Genomic DNA, 27,913 nt, shown 5'->3' with positions numbered 1-27,913 from the left:
TGTTAGTTTACAGAGTTGGAAAAAAATGGACAGATATTCGTAGGTCAACAGCAGTAGCTCCAGGTACCAGCTGCTAGCTGGTCTCATCAACATGAAATCAGCGGCAGGAACAGAAAATGCATGCAATTTAGGAGATTTGTTGAGTTTCTGTTGTTGTCCCACCTGGTCCTATCCTAGGACCTCGGCAGCTTATTAGGAAACCATTGATAACCAATATGTGGCCCATTAGGCACCAGTCCTGTGGGTTCATTGATCCTTGGTCTTCTTTGTTGTGATTTTTGCAAAATGTTATTGTTGAGGAAGCTGCTGGGCACTAGTCAAGCTAAGGCAAAAGGCTAAAAAACAAAATAAATGATCTCAAAAGCCCCCATTGGTATAGTACCCCCTTGCACTAATGGGTAGTGCTTTGTGTGTGTATTCTCTTTCTGAAAGGCAGGTTTTGTGTTGTGTGTGTGTGCGCGCTTGTGCATGCGTGCGTGTCTGTGTGTGCGTTTTCCGTTAGGGAAAAGGCAGAATTCTGTCACTCACACTCCATGGAGGATGTGGACATTCCCACTGCCCCAGCCGTAGTGGGTAGAAGAAATTTTTTAAATATAAAATGGTGGAAAATCCACCATGAAAGGTAAAACGCTACACATCTACTTTTGTGAATTAGTATTTGTTGAAGTTGTGAACATAGAATTGTGCACTTGTGCACTTAAGATACACATTCACAAAAATATTTGGGAATTTAACATCAAGGCTTCAGGGTCAGACAGGGACAGAAGACAGGCCCAGGTCCCCAAAGTGTTTTTCATGTATTAGAAGACTGCTTAGATTTGAGCTTGCTGCAGGCAATGCTCGTTTGAATAGCAGAAAAAATTGCATTATCCAACAAACTATAAAACAGACCCATAAACAGCCAAAAAAATGTAACCCACACACTGACTTTCAGAACAGCCCTTCAGGCACTGCCTGACTGCCCCATAGGCCAGTCCCACTCTGGAAGGCTCTCCTCGTTCTGAAAAACAAAAATGGACGTTTGGGTAAAAGATGAACTACAGAGAGATCTTCACCTGTACAGGTGAGGACATGAATGACAACAACACTCCTCCAAGCGTAAGCAGGACAGATCTAGATGCGCTCCGGGGCTGCCCCGCATATGATACACACAGGGGCTGGGAAAGGTTGGAAGTATGTAGCTCCTGCAGTCACAGCCAGGCTTGGGGTTCATATCCAGGAGGTAGTGAGAACAGTTTGCGTCTAGCTTGTAGTTAGTGGTGGTCATCTGCAAAGGTTTGTTTGTTTGTTTTTTTGGTATTTGTAGAGCGCAACACTCATCCCAGGGGATTTCAAGGCACTTATACCAGTACTGAGACTACTGCAAGCTTTACTAAGGTGAACATTAGAGTTTGGGGAAGAGATGGGTCTTTAATTTCTTTCGAAACAGGAGATAGTTAGTGGTAAGCCTTAAGTCAGGGGGGAGCTCATTCCATTTCTTTGCAGCCAGATGGGAGAATGAGCGTCCACCAGTCCTGGCTTTATATATGCGCTTAGTTCTTGCTAGGGCGGACTGGAGAGAGCGTAGTTCCTAGTGGGGACGTAGAATTCAATCTTTCCCTGGAGGATGATGGGGCCGATTTTGTGGAGGGTCCTGTGGGCATGGCAGAGCAACTTAAAAACAAACCTTTGGCGCATAGGTAACCAGTGAAGTTCTCTCAGGCAGTCCGAGGCGGAATCGAGCTTGCCTTTATTGCATATGAGTTTAGCTGCAGAGTTTTGCAGAACTTGCAGACGTGTAAACAGGTGCTCATTCATCCCCACGAAGAGCGCATTACCATAGTCCAGGCGACTGACCAGCAAAGCCTGTGTGACAGCACGCCTGCAGTCCAGGGGGATCCAAGGAAACAGTCTGGCTAAAAGTTTCAGGATTGCGAAACCTTTCCCGCAGAGAACTCGCACATGCTCTTTCATAGGTAGGGCATCATCCATGATGACGCCTAAGTTCCTGATGTGTTGTTTCGGGGTGGGACCACGTGATGTCCCACACACGTTTGGCTCCGCCGAACAGTAGAATCTCGGATTTCCCGGCATTCAGTTTTAGGCAGTGTGAATGCATCCACTGGGCCATTTCTGAGAGACAGTTGTGCAATTTAGATTTAATAGTCTCTGGTTTTTCATCCAGAGCCACCATCAGTTGCGTGTCGTCTGCGTAAGAGCAGATGCCAATGCCCCACTTCCTCCCAATGTCGGCAAGAGATGACATATAAACATTGAAGAGAGTGGGGCTTAATGAGGCGCCTTGGGGGACTCCGCAACTGATAGGGCTTGATTTGAAGTGGAATTGTCCCATGTGTAATGCCTGGGTACGGTTGCTCAGAAAAGAATGTAACCAGTTTAATGCAATGGATTTGACTCCCTTGCTGCGAAGAATGTTCAGAAGGCAGGTATGGGAGACCGCGTCAAACGCCGCTGACAGGTCAAGCAGTATCAGTGCCACCGCCCCACCTTGGTCGGTGGAAGATCTGATACTGTCCGACACTGCCAGCAGCATTGCCTCCGTACTATTATTGGCCCTGAAACCTGTCTGTGAAGGGTCTAGGAGAAGGTTTGTTTCTAGGTATCTAGTTGTACATTGACCAGCTTCTCTAGAACTTTAGAAAGGTAGGGAAGCTGGGAGATGGATCGGTAGTTTTCGGGATTTGAGATGTCCGATCCAGCCTTCTTTAGGAGGGGTACCACTGACGCGTGTTTCCAAATGTCCGGAAAGGTTTCAGTTTTTAGGGATTTATGAAATAGTTGTGTAATCAGGGGACAAAGTGTGGGGGCAATTTTTGAGAACACAAAATGGGGGCATGGATTCAGTGGAGAGCCGGATTTAACTGTGCGCATAGTTTTTAGGACCTCATCTGTTGTAAATGACTCAAAACTGTCTATGGTTGGTGTAGGTTCTGAGTCTGGGGGGTCTGGTGCAGTTTTAGATATGGTCACTGTATCAGGGAGCATTCCAATGTTACTTTGGTGGTGTTGGGGGGTGAAGGTCGAGTAAATTTTCCCTATTTTTTCGGTGAAGATGGTGTTTATTCGTTCGCACGGCTCTACCGAGGGGACAAGTGTTTGGGAGGTGCTACCGGGTTCGCTAAGCTCCTTCACTATTTTAAAAAGATCCTTAGCTGAGTTACAATTATCATAAATGCGTTGTGAAAAGTGGTTCCTTTTCGCATTTTTTACAGTAAGGTTGTAGAGTTTCCGCTTGAGCATATAACTTAGCTTAGCTGCAATATCCTTGGACTGTCTCCATAAATGCTCAAGTTTTTGGCATTCTCTTTTAAGATTTTTTAATTAGGGGGGTGTACCATTTTTCCAAGTTTAGTCGTGTCCTGGATTTCCTCATGGGGGCTAATTTGTTTAATGTTTGGAGTATTCCAGAATCTAGTGATACTGCGTCTGAGCATACCGATGAGTCATCACAGAGCTCGATGTTAACCTCTTGGAAGTGCATACAAAGCTAGCCTCAGTAATTAATCTCTAAGCTCGCTTTGAGATCACGTGAGCTACCCTGGATTTTGGTGATTTGGTTGGTAGACTTAACATAAAAGTTATGAGAAAGTGATCTGACCAAAGTAATGGCAAGACCTCCAGAACAGTAGTGGTATCAATGTTGGTAAACAGTAGGTCTAATGTGTGGCCCGCTATATGAGTAGGGCCCGTTACCCTTTGTTTGAGATTGAGAATCTCCATGTCGTACTCCAATTGAGTAATCACTGGGGTCTCCTTTTTCTCATAATGAATGTTGAAGTCTCCAACTATTAAATAATTTTTGTGTTTTAGATAGTGAGGTAGCAGTTGAGTAAGCAGTTTAGCACCTATATTAGCTTGTTGTCCTGGAGGGTTATAAATTATCGCTCCGGCTAGGATGGTATGGCCTTCGAGGAGTACTTGAAAAGATAGGGTTTGATGTTCGTCATAAACTGTTATCGGCTCCGAAAGGCAGGTCAGGTGATCTCTGAAAACAACAGCGACCCCCTCTCCCCGACTTCCAGATCTGTCCTGTCTAATGATTTTCTAATTCATGGGGACCCCATTTGCTATGTCTGGAGCATTATTGTCAGATAGCCAGGTCTCGGTAATAAAGAGCAGGTCAGGATTTTTCGAATTGAGTAGGTCTCAAATATCCAGAGAATGCCTGGGTAGGGATCTTGCGTTGAGATATAGGCAAAGGAGATTGGTGTCGTTACACATGGACTGATGACCGAGTTGAAGTTGCCCCATGCTAGACCATTTAAAAGAGCGGCATGAAATGGGTCCATGAACCATGCCAGGGTCGATCTGAATGCAGGGCTCCTCGTTATAACCCCCTTTATCAGCAAAGGATAGGAGCTCACTGCGGGAATAACGAATATGGGTGGGCAGGTTTCGAACGACACCAGCAGGGGGTATGACGCCTGGTCCCGGCCGGTCGCGACCGGGCGCAAACGGGCTTACCTTAGGCGCACCTTCGGCGCGCCAATGGTGCGCCTGCTGCGCCCGTCCGCTGCACGTCGGCCAACACATTGTTTAAAGTGGAGGGGTGGCAGGAAGCGCGGGCTCCTGGCTCCGCCCTCTGGCTTACAAGGATCACACTGGTTGGTCCGCCTGCCTCCCAATGGCTCTCCACACAATCGGCACACAGCCGTGGTGGACCAGAGCTCGGGATTCGGCGACCGAAGAGCTGGGGATAAGAGGAGCAGCCTAACTCGCTGTTGTCCTCGGGGTAAAGTGCAGTGTGCAAGAGCGCTGAACAGCTGTTAAAATCGGGTGACGTTACTATAAAAACACAAACAAAAACTGGGGGGTGAAGGAAATGAGGAGCAGCCTCACTCGCTGTTATCCTCCGATCTGTTATGTGCAAAATTCGCAAAGCAGCCTGGTAACAAATAGTTTTAAAAGCAGAATACGAGATCAGAATAGCAGGTACAGCGGCGGCAGCAGCTTCATTCGTGGTATGCTGCGCGGCCGTCAAAACCACAGTTAATGTAGCAGGAAGCGCGGGCACCTTGCTCCGCCCTCCGGCTTACAGGGAACACACTGGTTGGTCCGCCTGCCTCCCAATGGCTCTCCACACAATCGGCACACAGCCATGGTGGACCGGAGCCCGGGATTCGGCGACCGAAGAGCTGGGGATAAGAGGAGCAGCCTAACTCGCTGTTGTCCTCGGGGTAAAGTACAGTGTGCGGGAGCGCTGAGCAGCTGTTAAAATCGGGTGACGTTACTATAAAAACACTTGCACTTGCTTTTTTAATCTTAGGGATTGGGAGATATTAATAAATTCTGTTCTTCTACCCAATTCACCTAATTTTATTAATACCCCTCACTTTTCACCCTCATCACCATACACTGCTTTTCTCAGTAGCCACTATTAGTTCTTGTACATAACACACTACCCACTTGCCACATTTATCGGTCACGGTAACATCTGACCGGCCGTTTTGTCTCCTGGGTAAGGAGAACCCAAATGATGAGAAAGAGGGCGGTACAGTGTGGCTTCTGATGGGAACTATTTTCTCCATTTGCTCTTGAGCCTTGACTAGGCCTGTAGTCACTAGCTTGCATGAATATTCTCACTGGTGTTTTTTGCGTAGTTTTGGTTTCGTGATCCATTCTGTCTGACTTACTATCACTTTCTTGACCCCCAGGTATTATTTGTTGTTATAATATTGTGTTTGGGGCACATACCTGGTTGGTCGGTAAACCCGCCCTCAGACCCTTCCCCATTTGCTTGTTGTGTGTGACTATAAAAACACAAACAAAAACTGAGGGATGAAGGAAATGAGGAGCAGCCTAACTCGCTGTTATCCTCCGATCTATTATGTGCAAAATTTGCAAAGCAGCCTGATAACAAATAGTTTTAAAAGCAGAATACGAGATCAGAACAGCAGGTACAGCGGCGGCAGCAGCTTCATTCGTGGTAAGCTGCGCCGCCGTCAAAACCACAGTTAATGTAGCAGGAAGTGCGGTCTCCTGGCTCCGCCCTCCGGCTTACAGGGATCACACTGGTTGGTCCGCCTGCCTCCCAATGGCTCTCAGCACAATCGGCACACAGCCGTGGTGGACCGGAGCCCGGGATTCGGCGACCGAAGAGCTGGGGATAAGAGGAGCAGCCTAACTCGCTGTTGTCCTCGGGGTAAAGTGCAGTGAGCAAGAGCACTGAACAGCTGTTAAAATCGGGTGACGTTACTATAAAAACACAAACAACAAGCATTTACAATGCAATGGTTTTGCCTTTGTTAAAGTTAGAGCTATTGGCATTGCTCTTGACATTATTTTTTTTTTTTTTAACATAAATAAATGGCATTGTCATTTACAATAGCAGGGCAGGGCACAGGGAAGGGGGGGCGAGGAGAGACGAAGGAGAGCTGCGGGCTCAGGGAAGGGGGGGCGAGGAGAGATGAAGGAGAGCTGCGGGCTCAGGGAAGGGGGGGGCGAGGAGAGACGAAGGAGAGCTGCGGGCTCTTGTTGTAATGCTTGCATGGAGGAGTTGGTGGATGCATGGATGGGTGCATGCATGGATGGGTGTATGGATGGGTGTATGGATAGATGCATGGATGGGTGGATGGATAGATGCATATATACAGCCAATCCCTCAACAATTTATGCAATCCATCAACCCATCCAACCAACAACCCATCCATGCATCCACCCATACATCCATGCATCATGCATACATCCATCCATCATGCATCCATCCACCCACTGCGTCCCACTCCGACCCCTCTAAATATAACTCATTTTTTCTGTATATAGAGATGACTGTATTCACTAGTATATGCAGTAGACCTTTCTACTCTAACATTCCTATGTGACTCTTGCAGTACATCTATTCATATCCTTTCCATATGTATATAGAAATATAACGAGAATCAACAGTCTCTTCTTTGTGTGACTACATCTAGTACATTTCAATTGTTTTCCTGTTTGTATCTTTTACTTAACGCATGTAAATCAAACTCCTTAGGTTTGGCAACTGGTTCTTATGTAAAGCGCTCCGACACCTTCGGGTAAAGTTTGCGCTACATAAAATCACATTAAATAAAACTTTACCCTACAAATCCAACCATCCATTTGTGCCTAGGCTTACATTTTACGGCCTCGAAGCACACAGAGAAGGGACAGTTTACTACGTTGAGGCTTTGTAGGGTGCATGGCAGGGGACAGTTTTAGGCGCCAAGGGAGGGTAGGGAGCAGAGTCAGAGTACTTCACGGAGGTAGGGGGCAGTTTTTTATGGTTCAGGGCAGGGGGCTGCGGTACTTTTTGGAGCATGGCCTTATTTTAAGGGGATCAGTTCAGGTGGAGGAACGGCACAAAACACCAGGCAGACAGAGGGCAGAAGGACACAAAAACGAGGGGAAACAATTATAACTGAGGGCAGATTGGCACAAAAAACTAGGCAGACAGAGGGAAGAAGGACATAAAAACGAGGGGGTGTGATTGTAACGGAGGGCAGAACGGCACAAATCACCAGGCAGACAGAGGGCAGAAGGACACAAAAAAGAGGGGGGGTGATTGTAACAGAGGGCAGAGCGGCACAAAACACCAGGCAGACAGAGGGAAGAAGGGACACAAAAAAGAGGGGGGATGATTCTAACGGAGGGCAGAACTGCACAAAAACGAGGGGAAACAATTATAACTGAGGGCAGATTGGCACAAAACAGACAGAGGGAAGGAGGACACAAAAACGAGGGGGGGGCTGATTCTAACGGAGGGCAGAACGGCACAAATCACGAGGCAGACAGACACAAAAACGAGGGGGGGATGATTCTAAGGGTAGGCAGAACGGCACAAAACACTAGGCAGACGGAGGGCTGAAGGACCCAAAATCGAGGGGGGGGGGATGATTGTAACGGAGGGCAGAACGGCACAGACACACCTGACACCACACTTCACATTCCAGAATACCTTAGAAGGACACACAATGAGATGGACACAAAGCAGAGGACAACACCAGACCCATCAGTGAAATCATTGCAAAACAGGACACTTAGTTAATAAATCATGTTAAGGACATGTACCATATCCTGCAAAGTAATCATAAGGTCAAAATCTAGAACCCAGCCAAGCCATCGTCATAAAACCACATTCAATGCAGAGAATCCACCTAAATTCCCTTTAAGGACCCACCTAGCAAACATCCTAATAGCAAGCTGCAGAACCAGCCAGGTAATCATCCACACGGCAAGCACGGGAATCAGGCCCACCGTGATCTGTAGCACTAGAACCCAAACAATCACCCCAGTTACAAGTCAAAGCAGGCTCTTAACAAAAATGCGGCCGTCGTTGGAGCCCCCCCTCTGGGGGCTCGACATCACCAAGGTGCCCGCTGAGCCCCTCTGGGCTCTCTGTAAATGAAAATGCCCCCGGAGCCTGTCACTAGGCTCTTAAAACAAACAATGCCCCACGTTGGCGGAGCGGGCGGCCCGCTTCCACAGGGCCGCTCGTCTGCTGCCGTTACGATGGAGTCCCGCTCGGGGAACTCAGGAAGAAAAGGGGCCTCCTGTGGGAGCGGCCCTCTGACCAGACGGTGCCGCTCACCTTGCCTGCCAACACTGTGCCTCTCGCAGGCCCCACAGCGTCACCAGAGCTCCCCCCAGCACATATCACTCACCAGGCGTTCTCTTCGAGGACTTCGCTCCTCTCCTCGGCCGCTTCTTCTCCCTGCAGCCTTCCAAGCAGGCGGGGCTCCACCGCGACACGGGCGCCTCGCAGGACCTTGGGTGGGGGGAGGGGGAGCCGGAACAGACACACGGACAGGCACGGAGAGCGGGAGGGGGGCGGGAAGACATAAGGCAAGAACAAGAAACAAGAAAAAAACAATGCACTCACCTGGACTCCGATTCGTAGTTCTCGTGTCCAGTAAGGAAAGCCTTGATAAAACCAGCACTCACCTGGACTTCCTCCGGCCGCAGAATGGCCAAAACAAACACGGACAAAAAAAAAAAAAAACCCACCCACCGCCCGATGACGAGGCAAAAAGGGTGGAGAGGGAAAAAATCTCGGGAACGCCCCCGAATCTGGTCCGGCCTTGACGGACAGATCTCTGTTCCAATAGCTAGCCTCCATTTATGGAGCTAGCCAATGGAACAGAGGGCGTATTCAAGGCACCCATACTGAAAACTAAAGATTTCTCCTGGCGGCGGAGCTAAAGTCCGTGCCCCAGGCAAAACCTAAAAACTGAGGGATGAAGGAAATGAGGAGCAGCCTAACTCGCTGTTATCCTCCGATCTGTTATGTGCAAAATTCGCAAAGCAGCCTGGTAACAAATAGTTTTAAAAGCAGAATACGAGATCAGAACAGCAGGTACAGCGGCGGCAGCAGCTTCATTCGTGGTAAGCTGCGCCGCCGTCAAAACCACAGTTAATGTAGCAGGAAGTGCGGGCTCCTGGCTCCGCCCTCCGGCTTACAGGGATCACACTGGTTGGTCCTCCTGCCTCCCAATGGCTCTCCGCACAATCGGCACACAGCCGTGGTGGACCGGAGCTCGGGATTCGGCGACCGAAGAGCTGGGGATAAGAGGAGCAGCCTAACTCGCTGTTGTCCTCGGGGTAAAGTGCAGTGAGCAAGAGCGCTGAACAGCTGTTAAAATCGGGTGACGTTACTATAAAAACACAAACAAAAACTGAGGGATGAAGGAAATGAGGAGCAGCCTAACTCGCTGTTATCCTCCGATCTGTTATGTGCAAAATTTGCAAAGCAGCCTGGTACAAATAGTTTTAAAAGCAGAATACGAGATCAGAACAGCAGGTACAGCAGCGGCAGCAGCTTCATTCGTGGTATTACCAACCAAACTCGAGTCCCACTTAATCGCAGCATCCGCTGCTTAGTGTTTTCCAAGTCTTTTTCAAAGTATTTAAAGTTTAAATCAATTTATCCCCGGCAATCGTTTTATCACGCACTGAGTGCTACTTCCGCTCTCAACTCTCTGCTCTGCCTCCAGGCCGCCCCCAACAAGCAGCCACAAGCAACAGAGAGCGGAGAAGTGTTCTGTGGCTATCTGCCGATCAAGAAACTCACCCTATGCCGTGGGCGCGTGCAGCATCTGCCATCAGCACCCGCTAATACACGAAGACGTTGTAATAGGCGAGCGTGGTAGCAGGGTCAGTCTCACTTGCTCGCTCGCTCAGGCAGACACCCGTGTGCAGCCCTGCGATGCCTCGCTCACCTAGCTATGCTGAGCTGGGACACGCCTGTAGGGTCTGATAATCCAGGGGCACAGACCCTGGTTCCAGCAAACTAAGGGCCAGATGTATCAAAGGGTTTTACCCGTTCTGTGTCTATGGGAAACTGTGGCCCTCTGTCCCCTATCCCATCCATATTCATAGACCTCCTCTGCAAAGCCTCAGCTCCTCTTTATCAATCTAACACTTCTGAGCCCCTCGATCTGAATCCTGCAAAGTATGTGGGTGCAAAAAAGGCATTGGGAAATAGCATTTCCAGAAAGGGGCACCTCTTGATCCCAACCCAACGTTTTCGAAGTTCAAATGGGGTAAAAGTTGCAGTGTCGGTTTCGCCGGTTGGCAACCCCACATTTTACCTCTTTCCGACCTTTTTGTCCCTGAGCGAATAACTGCATGCACAAACATTTCTTTCCTAACTGTGTACTAAGCATGGGACTCTGATTTTGTGCTTTGATGCGTATGCCCTATAAAGGTAGGTTTTAAGCCTCAAATATTCATTTCAAGGAAATTAAGGACATATGATGCTTAAAAGATCTTCCTCAAATGATGAAGTGTTTATTGTTGCCCAGGGCAAATAAATGCCCAGGGCAAAAAGGAATGTATTTATGTTTGTAATATTGGCTGTGTGTAAAATATTTCTATAATAAAAGCGTGAACTACAAATAAAGAAGCAAAAACTATAAATTTGAAATAATAACACTTACATGCAAACAACTGAAGCACTTAAAATAATGAAAAGTAAATAACAGTCCTTAAAATACATTTTGTCCAAATCATTATATAGGGGCTTATTATGAGTCTGGCGGTCCAAGGACTGTGAGACTCATGGGGGCGCAGCAGTGACAGTCTTCCGACAGCCCTATTATGAGCCGGGCGGTCGAGCTGCCCTGGGACCAACACAACCGCCTGGGATCACATATCCCTGGCCGTGGTGTGGCGGTCTTGAGGCCGCAATATGCTTGGCGGGCCGCAGCATATTACTAGTTTCCTCACAGCCATACTATTCATGGCAATGCGACCACCATGAAAATTGACAGAGAGAAACAAAGAGGGTCCTAAAAGTCCCCAATGTGCCTCTGCTCCATGGGGCACATGTTGTGCCCCCCTGTGTGCATGCACCCCAGTACCTGCACGGCAAGGACTGCAGCAGTCCAGCCCATGCAGGTACTGATTTTAACGTTCCCATTGTGGCACCTATTTCATAAGCACCACCGTGGGAACGCCAAAGAACAGTCCGCCAGTCAGGAGAAACTCCTAATCCGGTGGGAGGGTACAAACATGGGTTTGGCAGTGCGGTCCACCTCCTGCATCAACAAACTCATAATAAGGCCCTTAGACATTTAAAGAGATGGATCGACACACGTTCACCTTCAACTAAGGAGGAGAGCAGCACTACCCAATCAATTACTCATTTCTTTATGTTGAGATTTAAAACAGGTCCAGCTGTGTAGGGACGAAGTTCTTTAGCCTCTGACTCCTGTGGGCCTCTACTTAATCATTTCTGGAATCTGAGGACCATCGCTGAATAACTAATGAAATCTGGGGACCTTCCACTGAGTCAATACTCAAAGCCTGGGACTCAGCAATTTCGATGATTTGAACCACAAAATCATACATAAATGATGAATTATGTTATTTAATTCACAAACAAATATAAAAAGAGTCACAATTTTAATTTTAATGGGAAGGTTAGAGCTTTTCTAACTTCAATTAGGTGAAACCATCGTCCATACTATATTCGGTTTGATGCACTTGCACAGGATCACAAATGATTCTGAGGATACCAACCTAATTTTTAGCCTCCAATTTCAAATTTCTTCACATTTACAGAACCTTTAAAAATATTCAATGATACATTTGTTTCCTTATTTAATTCCACTTTATCAACCTGTTATTATTTAATTTTCTAAACAGTTGCGGATCCCCTGAGTAGGCTTCGCAGACTCACAAGAGGTTACAAACCACTTGTGTATGATATGTGTTCACAGTCGATATTCAGAATCTACAGTTTTTCAGCCTTCGTGCCTTATTTTAAAGTCTGATCGGCTGGCTGGTATCGCCTCTACTGGCCTAGACAATAATAGCACGCCAAATTTAAGAATTCCCTCCATGTCAGTGTTTTATGTTTGCCAAATCGCCTCATGCCTGAAATGTGTGGGGAACATTTGAACATTTTTCCTTTGTGCAAGGGTCGTGGTGTCCATGGCAGTACCGGACAGTAAACAACTTTGTCAGGTATGTCATCGGAAGTGCCGCCCTCAATAGATCCACCCTCCCAACATTATGTCCACCCGGGTTGGGGGTGGGTTGGTGGTGCCCTACCGAGGAGATTTCAACAGAAAAACCACCATTCCCTGCACTCTCAATGAGATGCAGGAAGCAAGAGGTGGGCAAACAGGAAAAGCACCAACTCTGCTTTCGGGAGTCAATCTCACATGAGGTCTTAATAGCTAGAGTCGTCTATGGTAAAAGGTAAAAGGTCATAGCCTATTAGCCTACCAAGAAGAACTTTCTTATAAGGAAGTCTCCTCATACTCAGTAAGTACAGAGGTCCACCTTTCTGCAATCATTTCATACACCCACATGGATGATTAGTCTCTCCTTTATAGGGTCAGGGGCCTGATTTGTCATGGTGACCCCAAATGAGGCTTAACTGTATTAATTACTAACAGGAGATCAGGAGCTCCCTTGAGTGGCTTAGTTCCTCATCATGGCACTCAAGTCAAGTCAATCAGTAGCTTGTATAGCATTATAACCCACAGTCAACCCTTAGCAACCATAAGAAAGGACAGGTACAAGGGAGACTTTAAGGCCTTTCTAAATGGTATGAGGTCTCGACATTTCTTGCTGTACTCGGGCAGAGTTCTCAAGATGAACAATGGACAACAGAGAGGTCTGTATTTCAATTCATGTGTAATTAGATATCAAGGCTTTGCATGAGTGTGGAGAAAGCAGTACACAAAGATGCTTAACTCTGACATGTGTCCTTAACAGCCTACCACCGCCGGGCCACACCTACCATCCTACCCATGTAGATCTCAAACACCAGCCCTGCTGCAATAGCACGGTTTCATGTTATTCTGTAGAACAAGACCCAGCATCTTCGTAAACAGCTCAAGCTGGTGATGTCCCCGAGATACACCCACTTACCCCACTACACTCACTAACCCCACTTCTGAAGCTTTCCGAGTTCCCCAGCAGCCCGTCTATCGGTGTGCTGGAAAAGCAGCAGCAAATATGTTACTCCTGAATTTTGGTTCCCTTTCATCTTGTCAGAAGCCGTCTTTTCTCATGCTATTGACAATTTATGACTGTTTGCTTCTATATTGCTCACTTTTTTGGTCTTATCTGAGCCCATTGGTTATCTTCATTGTCACTCTCATTTGCTTGCTTTTCATAAGTTGGGTTGTGCCAACTTGTCTTCCGCTTCTTGTCTTTGTTTCTTCCCTGAAGGCATGGGCCAGGTACTTGTGTCCTTCCACTGCCCCCTTAATTGGGTACTACTTTTTTCTTTTTGTCAAATCACTCGACTAGAGTGCTTGTCTTTTCTAGCAGTTTCATTTGTGCACTTTTCCTCTGTGTTGCTTCGGGCCGCCACACACCCTCCCATGTTGCATCCCCCCCTGTGCTACTTCCCCCACCCTACCCTTGTTGTTGCCTGTCCCCTTCTGCTGTCCATGCTGTTGTTTGCACCCTCTCACTGTCTGTGTTGTTGCTTGCACCCACTCGCTATCCGTGTTGTTTCTCTAACTCCAACCCACTTTCCATGTTGGTACTTGATCAATCTTGCAGGGAAAAAAGAAACAGGTAAGTATTGGTGTGTTATACTTATATATATCCATACTAATATAATAAAGAGAGAGCCCAAACCTTTGAGGCGGATAATCTCAGGAACCACAGCACCAATCACAACACCCAAGACAGCGTTGGAAAGGGCAGTTGCAGCAGAAGGACATAGGCTATGCAGACGCCCACCATATACATTTAAAAGGTAAAAGAACTGTGCCAGCAAAGTAGTCCCTTGTGGGCGTGTCTGTGTTGTGCTGTGGGTGTGACAAACGCTGGGGGTGTGTGGTACGTTCCGCCCTTTATGCCATGTCTCATATTGTGTGCTAATCCCACCCTGCTCCTTTTAAATACCCCTGCACCCCATAATCATAACCCACCCTTACTCCTTAAAATACCCCAACACCCTTAAACACTAACCCATCTTAACCCTATAAATATACCCTGTACCCCAAAACCCAAACCTATCCCTAAACCCTAAAAATACCCCTGTACCCCAAAACCCAAACCTAGCCCTGAACCCTATAAATACCCCTGTACCTCAAAACCCAAACCTACCCCTGAACCCTAAACATACCCCTGTACCCCAAAACCCAAACCTAGCCCTGAACCCTTAAAATACCCCTGTACCCCAAACCCAAACCTACCCCTGAACCCTAAAAATACCCCTGTACCCCAAAACCCAAACCTAGCCCTGAAACCTAAAAATAACTCTGTACCCCAAAACCCAAACCTACCCCTGAACCCTAAAATACCCCTGTACCCCAAAACCCAAACCTAGCCCTGAACCCTAAAAATACCCCTGTACCCCAAAACCCAAACCTAGCCCTGAACCCTTAAAATACCCCTGTACCCCAAACCCCAAACCTACCCCTGAACCCTAAAAATACCCATGTACCCCGAAACCCAAACCTAGCCCTGAACCCTTAAAATACCCCTGTACCCCAAAACCCAAACCTACCCCTGAACCCTAAAAATACCCCTGTACCCCAAAACCAAAACCTAGCCCTGAAACCTAAAAATAACCCTGTACCCCAAAACACAAACCTACCCCTGAACCCTAAAATACCCCTGTACCCCAAAACCCTAACCTAGCCCTGAACCCAAAAAATACCCCTGTACCCCAAACCTAGCCCTGAACCCTTAAAATACCAGTGTACCCCAAAACCCAAACCTACCCCTGAACCCTAAAAATACCCCTAAACATCAAAACCCAAACCTGGCCCTGAACCCTAAAAATACCCCTGTACCCGAAAACCCATACCTAGCCCTAAACCCTAAAACTATCCCTGCACCCCATAACCCAGAACTATATCTGAACCCTTAAAATACCCAAACACCCCAAAACATATACCTCAGTACCCCAAAACATATACCCCTATACCCATACTTACCTTATCCAAACATAAAAAAAAACATGCTTTTACCATTCATGCATTTACAACGAATTTCGTTGTAAATGTATGCGTGGTAAAAGCATGTAAAATTAATGCCATGCGTTATAATGGCATTGCGGAGTCATGGTACTTTCGTAATGAAAGTATGCGGAGTGATGGTATGCGGAAAGAAAGTTGCGGAACAATGGGTGTTTACCCTCCCCGGTAAGCAGCCCGTCCATAAACACCAAAAAACAATTTGAGGCTCATTACTGGAAATGACGATTTATTCAGTATCCAGGCAAACACAGCGTGCTTCCCCTTCTAATATTTCGGCCTGGGATGGCCTTGCTCACAGGTGGGAATCATTTTTCAAAGTGCGCTCATGCGTGCTTTAAAAGAGTAAAACATCACGTGACTGCATGTTGTGAAATACAAGTCCCATAGTGCTTTTAAATCAACACTGTAATGTATGGCAGTCCTCGTATAACATCACCATAGTGGAAACTTTTTAGCACAAGCACTACTGTTCTTACAAAGTCTTGAAAGCAGTCAGGTGAGTTAAAAAGTGTAATGCAATTATTTCATCTGGTCTGAAAAACTGCATACCAGTACGATCAAAATAGGATGTTCTCCCTTTCGAATCCCTTCCACACGGTGCGTGTGGAAGGGATACCACCAGCCTCTGAGGAAGAAAGAGTTATTCCATACTGTTTTACGAGGGCTGAGGCTTGGAGCCCTCCGCCGATCTGCGAGTGCATCTCAATTTGACGACACCAGGCTGGACCACGATATATATATATAGACAGATAGATACCATGACAATATAAAGTAACCAGTGGCAGTTGCCATTGGGTAGTTGCAGTTAGGATTCTCTTTACATAGGTAATTGGTTTTATGAGTTTGCTAATAACTTTGGCGCAATTTGTCAAATCTTCAAAAAACTTTCCTAAAAAAAGACTCATCCACCTAAGCTCCTTCCTGGAAAGTCTCAGAGTGGTCCATCAAGCGGGGGCTGAGAAAGAAGGGGGTCCCAAAAAGCGTTTTCCCGATATTGCAAAAATGTTGAATGGAATTACACCAAATTTGGAAGAAAGCAATGTCATGGTCTACATGTACTGTTTATACCCTATCATATTACATCACTTATAGTATGTTAAATCATAGGGCCCGATTCACAGAATGAACTTAAGACTGAATCATAAACTTACTACTATTTTCCTATTCACAGAATGCACTTACTACTTTTGGCATTCACAAAATGAACTTACTACTTTTGGTATTCACAGAAGTTAGGATTTTGTCTTAAGTCTGTCTTAAGTCTGTCTTAAGTTTGTCTTAAGGAAAACTTAAGACAAAATCCTAACTTCTGTGAATACCAAAAGTAGTAAATTCATTCTGTGAATGCCAAAAGTAGTAAGTGCATTCTGTGAATACCAAAATAGTATTAACTTTAGGATTGAGTCTTAAGTTCATTCTGTGAATCGGGCCCATAGTATTCATAACAACACTCATGACATCTTAAATGATATAATGTATGGGAAAAGTGTGCATGCTGGAAGATTGAGTTATAGTTTATTTAGTCTAGTTACCGAGTTGACAATACTCTGTACAGAGGTGTGCGAGGTATAGTAAGTTTTGGAAGGGGGCGCAAATTATAAATTTAAGTTATAACTATAACTTTTTAATTTCTAATGTTTGTGTAATTTAAGTTGGTTTTGTATATATATAATGAAGTAAGTTTTCCTAACTCTAATTTTTAAACATTTTGTTTTTTCATTGAATTGGTGTGTTTTTTTCTTTTAAAATTTGTAGCGAAGTAGTGGTGGCATGGAAGAAGAAATTGAAGGACTTAATTGTGTGAAATGTTTTTTCTTTGCCACTTGCAGAGAAAAAAGTGAATTCAAACTTGTTACATGAAACTATGTAGCAAAGTTTTTTCAAGTGGGAACATTAAACAATACTCCATCAGCACAGGAATGAGAAAACTCCTGTACACAGTTTATACCACGAGGTTGGCGTATGCAGAAAGAAGGTGTCAGAAGGAGAACGTAGTAGGAAGATCGGCAGTGGCCACTTCATCGGTTAATGCAACACCTTCGAACACTTCCACTACCACCTTCTGCATCTGTCCTTCCAGTCAAGGGAGTAGCCAGAAAACTGTAACACCCCTCACTTGAAATATACCTCTATTAGCACCAAGCACGCAAAGCAAGCATACCAGACCCTCCTTATAAGAGGTCCTTTCATCTCCTTTCCAACCATCTATATATCCACCTATTCACCGTTCCATCTATTTACCCATCCACTTGTCCATTCCTTCACCTTTCCATCCATCCATCTACCAATTCCATCCATCCATGTAAGTTTCCAACTATCTGTGTATTCTTCCAACCATAATTTCATAGTTCTCATTCTTACAGCAATTCACCCTTTCATCTTTTTATCGTTTCTTTCTTCTATCCACCCTTTCATCGTTCTATCTTTTTTAACTTTTTACATTTACATACATTTATTCTTTCACTGTTCTATTGTTCATCTTTTTACTTTTCACTGTTTACTTCCTCTCATCCTTCCTTTCTCCTACTTTTCTTTCTTACCCCTTTTTTCCCCCATTCTTATTTTCTTCCTTAATCTCCCATGCTTACTTATTCTATTGATTCCTCTCCGTGTTTCACAGTTTAATTTTTCCTCTTTTTGTGTCTTTGTGCACGGCAGTCGAAGCCCTACATCCCTCGGTATTCCACAAACTTTTATTTATGAGCATTTTGTTTGCAGACAGAAAAGGCCCATAAACAAGTAATTATTTTTTGCCTGATTCGAAGTTCACCAACCAATGTGCACAGGGTCAGCCCCCGCTTATGCTGCTGGGGGCGGGGGGGGGGTTCACTACACCTCTGCCTCCAGTAGCACCTTCTAATTCTTCTGCTCCATCAGCACCTCCACCAACACCCAGCGCATCTGTCCCTCCAACAATTGCTCCTGGAGCCAATACATCTTTTTAGGCAGAATCGAAATATAATAGAGCTGTATGGCAGTACAGTGATATACCGTCTCCTCTGCCATACTTTCATTGTTGCATGGGAGAGAGAAATATGACCATCAATCGTCACCTGGCCATGGCTCACCAGTGCAGTAGCGGCTGCCCCTAGGGGGTGACAGGGTGTCAACCCACTGCCTCTCTCTGCCACTTCTGCTCGGCATATTACAGTTTCCATATGAAAACAAACAACCTCACAAATTGTTTGTTTGCATGTAAAAGCTGTAATATTGCCTTGCCTGCAGGAGAGGGCTCCACTCCCTGAATTGTGCATGTGTTAAGCAGGGCTGTTACAGCCCGGCCTCACATATGCACAATGCATATCTGACATGCTGAAGTAGCATCACGGAGTACAGCATGTCAGATAATGGAGCGTCAAGGCTTGTCAATCACAGACCCTCTGGTCCTATCAAAAGCTAGAATAGGGATTCCAGCTTCTGATTGGGTGGAAGCTCATGGGTCTGCCTCTGGCTGCTGGAGATAGAGGAGTTGGAAATTGTGAACCTGCCTCAGATATGTTTTTGTGTTTGAAAGTCTGTGTGCTGGGAGTGCAAGTGGAGGTATGTGTGAATGTCTTGGTATGCATGCCTGCAACTGTGTGTGCATGTATGTCTGGTCGATCGCAATCTTAAAGTGTGGCCTGGGGTTGGCAAGGCCCAAGGCGGAGGGCTGGATAGTGTTTTTTGGACCTCACCACTTCCATAATCCACCAACCGCCACTGCACCAGTGTCCTTTCAAAAGCATCAGGGTTGTTTTGCCTTTGTTATCCTCCTGTTCCTGTAGAGATAATTGTTTTGGTTGGTTATGATGACCGTGTTAAAAAAAAATCCAAAGTAAGAAAACAAGAAAAATATATGTATTCAGACCTAACCAAATGTCTCAAAAGAGAAAGGCTTTTACCAATATTAACCATATGTGTTTTCCAGGTATCAGAAATATTTTAAATGATACAGAGAATAATGGTTAGTGGAAGGTAAACATGTACATTAAGTTGTCTTCATAGTTGATGGTAAATTAATAATACAATACTGCATTGGCATCTGATTGTATTTAATGAACATAACACAAAGTCATTCCATCATTGTTTTCCTTGTTATTTGTTTTCAGACAAAATCAGCATTTCTGTCACGCTGCTATGTCATCATTTAGAACATTTACAATTCAAGATAATCATGTGGTGGGAGTCATCATGAAACACTGGTGATAAACAAATCGATTTGATTGTGAAAAATCCCCATAGATGTTGTGTATGTTCAACTGTAAATATACATCTAAAAAGGCAATTCGATATATGTGAAAGAATAGAAGACAACAATACTTAGAGTAGATTTCTACAAATGCCACCACTCCTGCCAGGTCACCCAAGTACTATTTCCTGGAACAGCCACACAGATCCATGTAGAAATGTACCTGTTTTATGTAGAAATATAGATGGAGGCGATGAGGTATAATTTTCAATTAGTCTGTTGTGTCTTGTAGAGGAAATTGAGTTGTTTTGGTGTCCAACAGTCAGCAGAATACCCATGGCTGTTGGTGATATTTAGTAGTACTGGTTTGTGTTCGTATGCTATTTTATGTTATTAATCACATAATGCTTTACTTCTTAATTGTATTTCTTATCTAGTTTTCTATTCGTTTTCATTGTCATGGGATCAGAAATGTGGGTTCAAATGCCTTACTAAAAATGGCATTGCTGCTGATTAGTTTATTTTTTTACCTTATTTTGGTTTCTGGAAGTTTTGCTTTTTTATGGATTTCAATAACTACTGCAGTACTTTCAAGAAAGTACTGCGGTACAGTATAAACTTTTTTAAATATATATACATCAATGACCATGCTTTTTCCCTAACACTACAGACTTTTCTAAACTGCCTCATTACTTCCTATACATTACAAAAAGAGTACTAAGCAATGATTGTTGTTAAAAGAAACATAAAGTGTTGTCTAAAAAACATAGCTGTCTTTTTATTTTACAGCGTCTATGATAAACCAATAATGTGTTTCATCATCGCCATGTACAGCGATATACGCAAAAGTACAGCGGTATACTGCGGCCCATATATTACTCCGGTTTTGTCCCTTATTACTTCAAAAGAACTGAACAAAATCAGATCAAATAAAGAAGACCCTTTCCACACCATAATCGATATTTCTGCAAATTTAATGAAAATCCGTTCAGCCATTTTGTCAAGACCGTGACTACTCGTGGACCACAGCTGGTGGGCGCTGCTGTTACTTACTCCAAACCCAGATTGGCCACCTTCTGGTACTATGCAAAAGTGGAGCTGACACCACCTTCTCCAGCGGAGATTCCCAAGGCGATTGACAGCATGAAGGCGATGGTGAAGTCCTTCCAGTCGGGCAAACTTTCGCAGCTCACAGTCAAGGAGGCCCTGAGGAATGGATTGGTCGCTACAGAGGTCCTGATGTGGTTTTACATTGGTGAAATCATTGGCAAAGGAAGTTTGATTGGGTACAATGTCTGAGGAAATCCTCACCCGAGCGTCTCGTCTCATCGTTTGGATTACTCTTGAGATATAATTTATAGAGATCTGTGATCTCAGCATCTAGAACACAATAAAAACGTTCTTTAAACTCTGAAAAAAAAAAAAAAATGCATTGGCGGAAAAATAAGCAAACATGTTTCGGGACCCCCTTTTTACTTTGCATCCCCCCCACCTCTTTTTACTCACCATGAAACTTTGCATCATCAGCCAATGTTGAAAAAAGAATATGTTTGCAAAGTTTCCTGGACATTCATCAAATGGTGACAAAGTTATCAGCAAGCACATATCTGAGGAATGTATATGTCTCAAAATATTAACTATAAGTACATGTTGCTTCTGCCACTGTAACCTTCGAGGTAGGTAGAGGTGGAGATAAAAATAGTAAGTCTAAGCTTAACAGTTTATACTTCATTTTGATGATAATTTTGTTGTCAAGATTGTTGCTCTCAAGTTCCTGTACCACAATCTCTCTGTAGGAACATACAATTGCGATTAGTGACCTGGATTTCATAGCCTCTAAAAGTCACATACAGCCTGATTCATGAAAACCGAATTCTGCGATTTTTAAATTGCGATTTACAGCGAATCGCAATTTAGAAATCGCAGATCGGCATTCATCAAAATTACCGAGAAAATAAAGCGATTCGCACGCGGCCGCAAAAAGCGTTTGCGATTTTCTAAAATCGCAGAATAATCGCTATTTCCGCCAACATCCGAGTAGGAATTGCGATATCGCTAATTGCGATATCGCTAATTGCGAGATCGCTAAATGCGATCTCGCAAAATCGCAAGATCGGAAAAACAGGAAGACGCATTTCGAGCACAGTGATGACATCACAAGCAGGAAGCAGCCAGTTCCCACCCCCATTCAGAACAGTGAGGCTGATCTCGAGGCTGCATCTCACTGAGCTCCTTCCAGGACACCTGCAAACTTGCAAATCCTTAACTCATCTTACTGCAGCAATGGCAGAGGAAGCTGTACCAGGGCCCAGCGACACCGGGCGCAAGTGGAAGCTCAAATTCTCTGAGCAGGAGTTGGAGCACCTGATTGATGGGGTGGTTGATAACCACCCAAAACTTTTTGGAAAAGACTCCAGGAGGGTGCCTGAGGTGGAGAAACGCCGAATCTGGCTTGGGATAGCGGCAAAAGTCAACTCTGTGGGCGTGGCACACAGGTCGCTGGAGGAACTGACGAACAGTCCCTCCCAACACCCCCTTGGAGGACCGCGTGGAGGACACTCGTGAGCCAGAGGCGTGCATTGGGGTCATCAATCTGGACTCATCCGGCCCCACCCAAGAGAGCCAAGGTAAGTGGCATGCGACTGCGACCATGTCCCCTATCAATGGCCATGACCCTATAGCCTCCCATAATCATCCAAAGTCATGCAATCCATGCACATTAGGTCATGCCCAAAAGCATTGTGGTCTGCCCACAATGTACAAGAACCCCAATGCAGCCAGACATGTCCCAAAGTACGCAATGCCACAGCCAGTCAGGGAATGTCATCCAGCATGCATGTAGCAACTGCACGTGTGACAGATACATGCAACTAATGTACGTCCACTTCCCCTCACAGGTGGCACTAACAACAGCAGCGACTGCGACAGGCTGCTCATTGACGAGCCACCAGAGGGTGCCGAGGAGGTGCAAACAGCGACAGATCCTGCACCAACAGGCGCTGCACCTATCCCCGCAGCCAGGGCAACACCATCTACGCCACCACCATCAGGCGCAGCACCTATCCCCGCAGCCAGGGCAACACCATCTGTGCAACCACCATCAAGTGCAGCACCTATCCCCGCAGCCAGGGCAAGACCATCTGCGCCACCACCATCAGGCGCTGCACCTTTGACAACCACAACTCCACCACCAGCTGGACCCTCTACATCTGGTGCAGCTACTGCGGTGACAGTGCGCACACCCACTGTGGCCAGCCAGCAGAGCAGGCATGGCAGGGCTCGCCAGCAGAACACAGCACGCAGCGGCAGGAGGGGGATGGCTGTGCGCGTGCCGGGCCTGAGCATTGAGCGCCGGATGCTACGCATCCACCAACTGCAGGCACGACGGCACGGGGCGATCCAACTGCAGCTCCACAACATTGGCCGCAATGTGGCTAATGTGGCCGACGGGATTGAGCGCATGACGACAGACATGGAGGCCAACACTGCTGCGCTCATATCGCAGCGCAACACCGCCCGCCGCCGCCACCGGCAGCTACTTACGCGGCTGTCAGCATACACCCGCTCAAACTATATAGTTGGGAATGCCACCTCCCAGCTCTCACGACGGTCCCTGGCGCAGCAGCAGCAGATGATCCAATGCTGCGAGGATGTTGCGAGAGTGTTGGAGCAGGTCACCACTGCCGTACTGGCACTCCATCCTACTGGGCCAGGCAATGTCGAGGGGGACGACACCAGTGAGGGCACCTCCAGTGTCAGCAGCCTGTCTGCCTCACAGGTTGGCGTGTTACGCCGCAGCACCAGGCCCACTGCAGGGAAACGTGCCGTCCCAGAGGAAGAGCCAGAGAGGCGATTGGGTGCTGCGCGCCGGAGGCGCACTTGAGTTTTATGTACATTGGCTGGGACATGCTGATGATAAAAGCATGTCCTGTGTTTTGTTAGGAGCAGTATGGCGCAATACTGCTTGCATTTGAATAATAGAAACATAACATCATTATTGTGCCTCAACAATAATATTTAATCTAGCATCATACATCGGCCTCCTGTCATTATTTCCATTGGCATGCAAATGTGATTTGTTGGGTGAGGGGAGTGGGTGCACTAGAAACTGTTCATTGTGATGTGGTTGTGGCGTCTGTGTCCTTCAGCTGGGTTCTCCCAGCGTGCATGACGCACATGTGCAGGTGGCCGGTCGTCCCCTTCCGACTCACTGCCAGAGATCTCTACAGGTATCCGGCGCTTGGTAGCAATGTTGTGTAGTATTGCACACACAGCCACAATGCGGCAGCACACATCAGGACTGTAGTACATGGCCCCACCAGTCTTGTGCAGTATGCGGAATCTGCTCTTCAGTAGCCCAAATGTCCTCTCAATGCAATTCCTTGTGCGTATGTGTGCTACATTGTAACGCCGTTGCTGTGGTGTAGCAGGGTTGAGGTAAGGGGTGAGGAGGTATTCACGGACGGCGTAGCCACTGTCACCTGAATGAGAGGAGCAGAGGGTGAGTGCCTGTGCAGAGCAGCTACTTCATCGCAGTGTAACATTGTGGGCAAAGTGTACTTACCAAGTAGGTGTCCTTCACCAAAGTCTCCCCTGGCCAGTTGTGTGTGGAGGCCGCAGTGCCGGAATATGAAGGAGTCATGTGTACTCCCCGGGTACTGTGCCACTATGTCCGAGATGTATGTCTTAGCATTGCAGACCATCTGGATGTTGAGGGAGTGGTAGGACTTGCGATTGCGGTACATGTACTCCGTTGCAGCTGGTGGGCAGATGTGGATGTGGGTACAGTCAATGCATCCTGTCACATGTGGGAAATGCGCAACATTGTAGAATTGATGCTTGGTCTCATCCAAATCCTGTCGGCTGGTGGGAAATTTGATGTGGTGGTGCAGCTGGGTCAGCATTGCGTCAAGGAAACTCCCTAGGCAGCGGGACATGGTGGGCTGGGATATCCCCCCAGCAGCCGCAACTATCCCCTGGAAGCTCCCGGAGGCCAGGAGGTGCAGGCTACACAATACCTGGACATGTGTGGGCACGGCATTGGTCCGCCTTGTTGGGTGCTGCATCAGGGGGTCAAGGTCCTGAATTAGCTTGATGATCATTGGCCCATTCAGGCGGTACTTGGCGTATATTTGCTCTCTGGTTTGGCCCAGCAGGGTGACCCGCTGGCGGAATATCCTGTCCTGGATTCTGCGTCTCCTCCGTGCTGCTCGCTGTAGCCTTCGCCGCCTGACCACCATGTAGAGTCCTGGCATTGTGAGACTCCTTATGCTGATGCTGCATCTCCTTAAGTGTGTTTGGTCAGGCCTGCACCTGTTACTGATTGGGCAACGGATTTTCAAAAACATTTTTCAATGGCTTTGATGGTTACCACCTGCTTTGGGTTGTCCTTAAATTGCGCCTTGCAAACAGCGATTTTGGGGTTTTTCGCAATTTGCGATTTTTCATGATGACCGATTGCGATTGTATTGCGAAATCGCTATTTTATTCGCAGAATCCGTGGTTTATCGCAAATTCCGATTCGCTAATGGTCTACTGCCGGGATTCTGCGAATCTTTTAGCGATTTCGCTATTCTGTGTTTGCGATTTCGCAATTTTCGTGGTGAATACCGATTTTGTAAATTGTTATGTTATGTTATGTTATGTTATAAATTTATTTCTATAGCGCACGGCTACTCCGAGGAGTGTCCCGGCGCTTTATTGAGGCGGCTCAGAATAAAACAACATAACAGCAACACAGACAACACACTAAGTACAGAAAAATAGAAATAGGAGTCCTAAAGATTAAAAAGCCACGTCTTCAGGCCTTTCCTGAACAGGAGCAAATTCGAAGAGGAACGTAGCGCCAGAGGCAGAGTATTCCACAACTGAGGGGCTCTCAGGCTAAAGGAGCGACCCCCCGTGCGTGCCTTTCTAATACGAGGCACCATGGCCAGAAACAAAGACTCTGACCGCAGTGATCTAGTCGGACGGTAAAAGGTCATCCTGCGTTGTAGATACTTTCCTCCCTCACCGAAGAGCGCTTTATGTGCCAAGGTCAAAACCTTGAACATGACCCGCTTTCGGATGGGCAGCCAATGGAGCAACTGCACCAATCCGGATGCTCTCGCTCGCCTATGAAGGCCGAAAATCGCGCGGGCCGCAGAGTTCTGCACAACCTGCAGCCGCTGAGCAAGATCGTCCGGGAGACCTATAAAAAGGGCATTTGCATAATCTAGTCTTGAGCCCACTAAGGCTTGCACGGTAATCTTCCTATGCTCTTCCGTGAGCAAGGGTAGGAACTTCCGGAGCATTTTGAGTATCCCATAGCAGGTGCCTGTCAGACCCTGAATATGTGGAATCAGCGTCAGGCTATTGTCCAACTTTACTCCCAGATTTTTTGCAACTGACGATGCCTGGGCAGGGGGACACATATCCATAGGCCACCACGCCCGCCAGTCAGGGTCAAGGGGGCAGCCGAAGAACAGTACCTCCGATTTGCTAGAGTTGGCCTTGAGGCCGTTCCGCTGAAACCAGTTAAAGACCAGCTCCAGACAGCCCCGGATGTTCTCACCGTCAAAGGCCTGATCCTTCCCACACGCAAAAAGCAGTTGCGTGTCATCCGCGTAGGACACGATCCGGGCCCCAAAAGACTCTACCAGTGCCGCCAAAGGTGTCATAAAGATGTTGAAGAGAGTCGGGCTCAACACAGAGCCCTGAGGGACCCCGACTACCAATGGCGGCATCTCGGCGGAGCTCGGAGAGGCCCAGACCGTTTGTCGGCGACCCTCAAGAAAAGATGAAAACCAGTTGAACACCGTCCCCCTCAGACCGATGTCATATAGTCTGGCGAGGAGAACCTCATGGGGGACGGTGTCAAAGGCCGCCGACAGGTCAAGCATGACCAACATGGCCCTACCTCCAGCATGCAGAGTCTCCCTGATGATCTCCGACACCTCCAACAGTGCCGTCTCCGTGCTTAAATTAGGGCGGAAACCGGACTGTGAAGGGTGGAGCAGATCATTGGACTCCAGATAGCTGGAGAGGATGCCCTGGACCTGCTTCTCCGTGATCTTAGCCAACGCTGGGAGGAGGGAGATCGGCCTGTAATTGGCCAAAACCTCTGGGTCCGAACCGGCCTTCTTGAGGAGGGGGATCACCATGGCCCTTTTCCAGGGCGACGGGACCTTCCCCACACTGAGAGACAGATTCACAAGTGGATTGACCAGTGGGTTAACCACGGTAGCCATCCTCGCCAAGAATTTGGCCGGACAGGGATCCAGAGGCGAACCCGATTTCAGATTGGCCAAGAGCGCTAGGGAGGCATCGATGGAAATAGCAGGAAACTCTGCGAGAACCACAGCCGGCACGGACAACCGTGCTGGTCCTGTCCCCCCACTTGCACCCTCCCCTGCACACTCCACTATGAACGAGTCCTGGATGGTTTTGTTCTTATCCGTGAAGAATTTGGCCAAGTCACAGACCCACAGCTCCGATGGCGCACCTTGGGGGAGGTTAGATCTTGGGGCCGTAAACTCCCTGACCACCGTGAAAATCTCTTTAGAGGAGTTGGAGGCGGCCTCAATCCTCCTCGCCAGGTAGTCTCTTTTCTCCCGGAGAATATCCCGGTGGTAAGATTTCACCATAGACTTATAGGCCAATCTGGCCTCAAGATCATAATTGAGACGCCATGCCCTCTCCGCAACCTTACACTGGCTGCGGGTAGCCCGCAATGCCTCAGTGAACCACGGAGCCGAAGCCCTCTTAACCGTCTCCCGCAGGGCCATTGGGGGGCCAGGTCATTCAGCCTCTCCACCAGCCATCCCTGCAGGGACTCGACGTCCTGTTCTAAATCGCCTATCAAGGGGCACGGATGGTCCACCGCGCTCGCAATAGCATAATCGCAGCTATTGCGAGCGCAATTTTGCTTCATGAATCAGGCTGTATATCTTTTTTGTGAAATATAACTTACATTCTGTTCTATCACTCAGACATCTCATAATAGAAGGGTGTCTGGACCTACCTTATGGCCTCATCTCCTTAAATGGAGTAATACTGCTGTTAATAAGGCAAGATCTACCTGTATCTACAACATCACGGACTCATTATCACCCAGGCTTGGTATTTGTCCTAAACATAAAAGTCAATGGAGATTCTACTTGTCTATTTACCAATGACAATGGAGACGCTACTTGTCTATTTACCAATGTCAACGGAGACGCTACTTGTCTATTTACCAATGACAATGGAGACGCTACGGGGCCTATTAGGATGACGGGCGGACTTTATCCGCCCGTCATCCTAGCGGGGAATGGGACCACCCGCCATAAGGGCGGGGGTCCCGGGGGTGGCA

General features: G+C 47.0%; 2 protein-coding genes across 2 annotated transcripts in view; one reads left to right on the top strand and one right to left on the bottom strand.

Moving 5' to 3' along the window:
* Positions 1–27,913, bottom strand: part of LOC147729578 (G protein-coupled bile acid receptor 1-like) — an 80,982-nt gene that overhangs the window by 10,880 nt on the left and 42,189 nt on the right. The window lies entirely within an intron of this gene.
* Positions 1,014–20,989, top strand: LOC147729579 (ATP synthase F(0) complex subunit g, mitochondrial-like). The gene is made up of 2 exons (XM_086954012.1): positions 1,014–1,063; positions 20,574–20,989. The coding sequence occupies exons 1-2, from the start codon at positions 1,014–1,016 to the stop codon at positions 20,878–20,880; spliced, it is 357 nt and encodes a 118-aa protein (XP_086810138.1). The 3' UTR covers positions 20,881–20,989.

Source organism: Lissotriton vulgaris, chromosome 2_1 (genome assembly GCF_964263255.1).
Source record: "Lissotriton vulgaris chromosome 2_1, aLisVul1.2, whole genome shotgun sequence".
Lineage (NCBI taxonomy): Eukaryota > Metazoa > Chordata > Amphibia > Caudata > Salamandridae > Lissotriton > Lissotriton vulgaris.
Note: the sequence above shows the minus strand (reverse complement) of the source record. Positions and strands in the feature narration are given on the sequence as shown.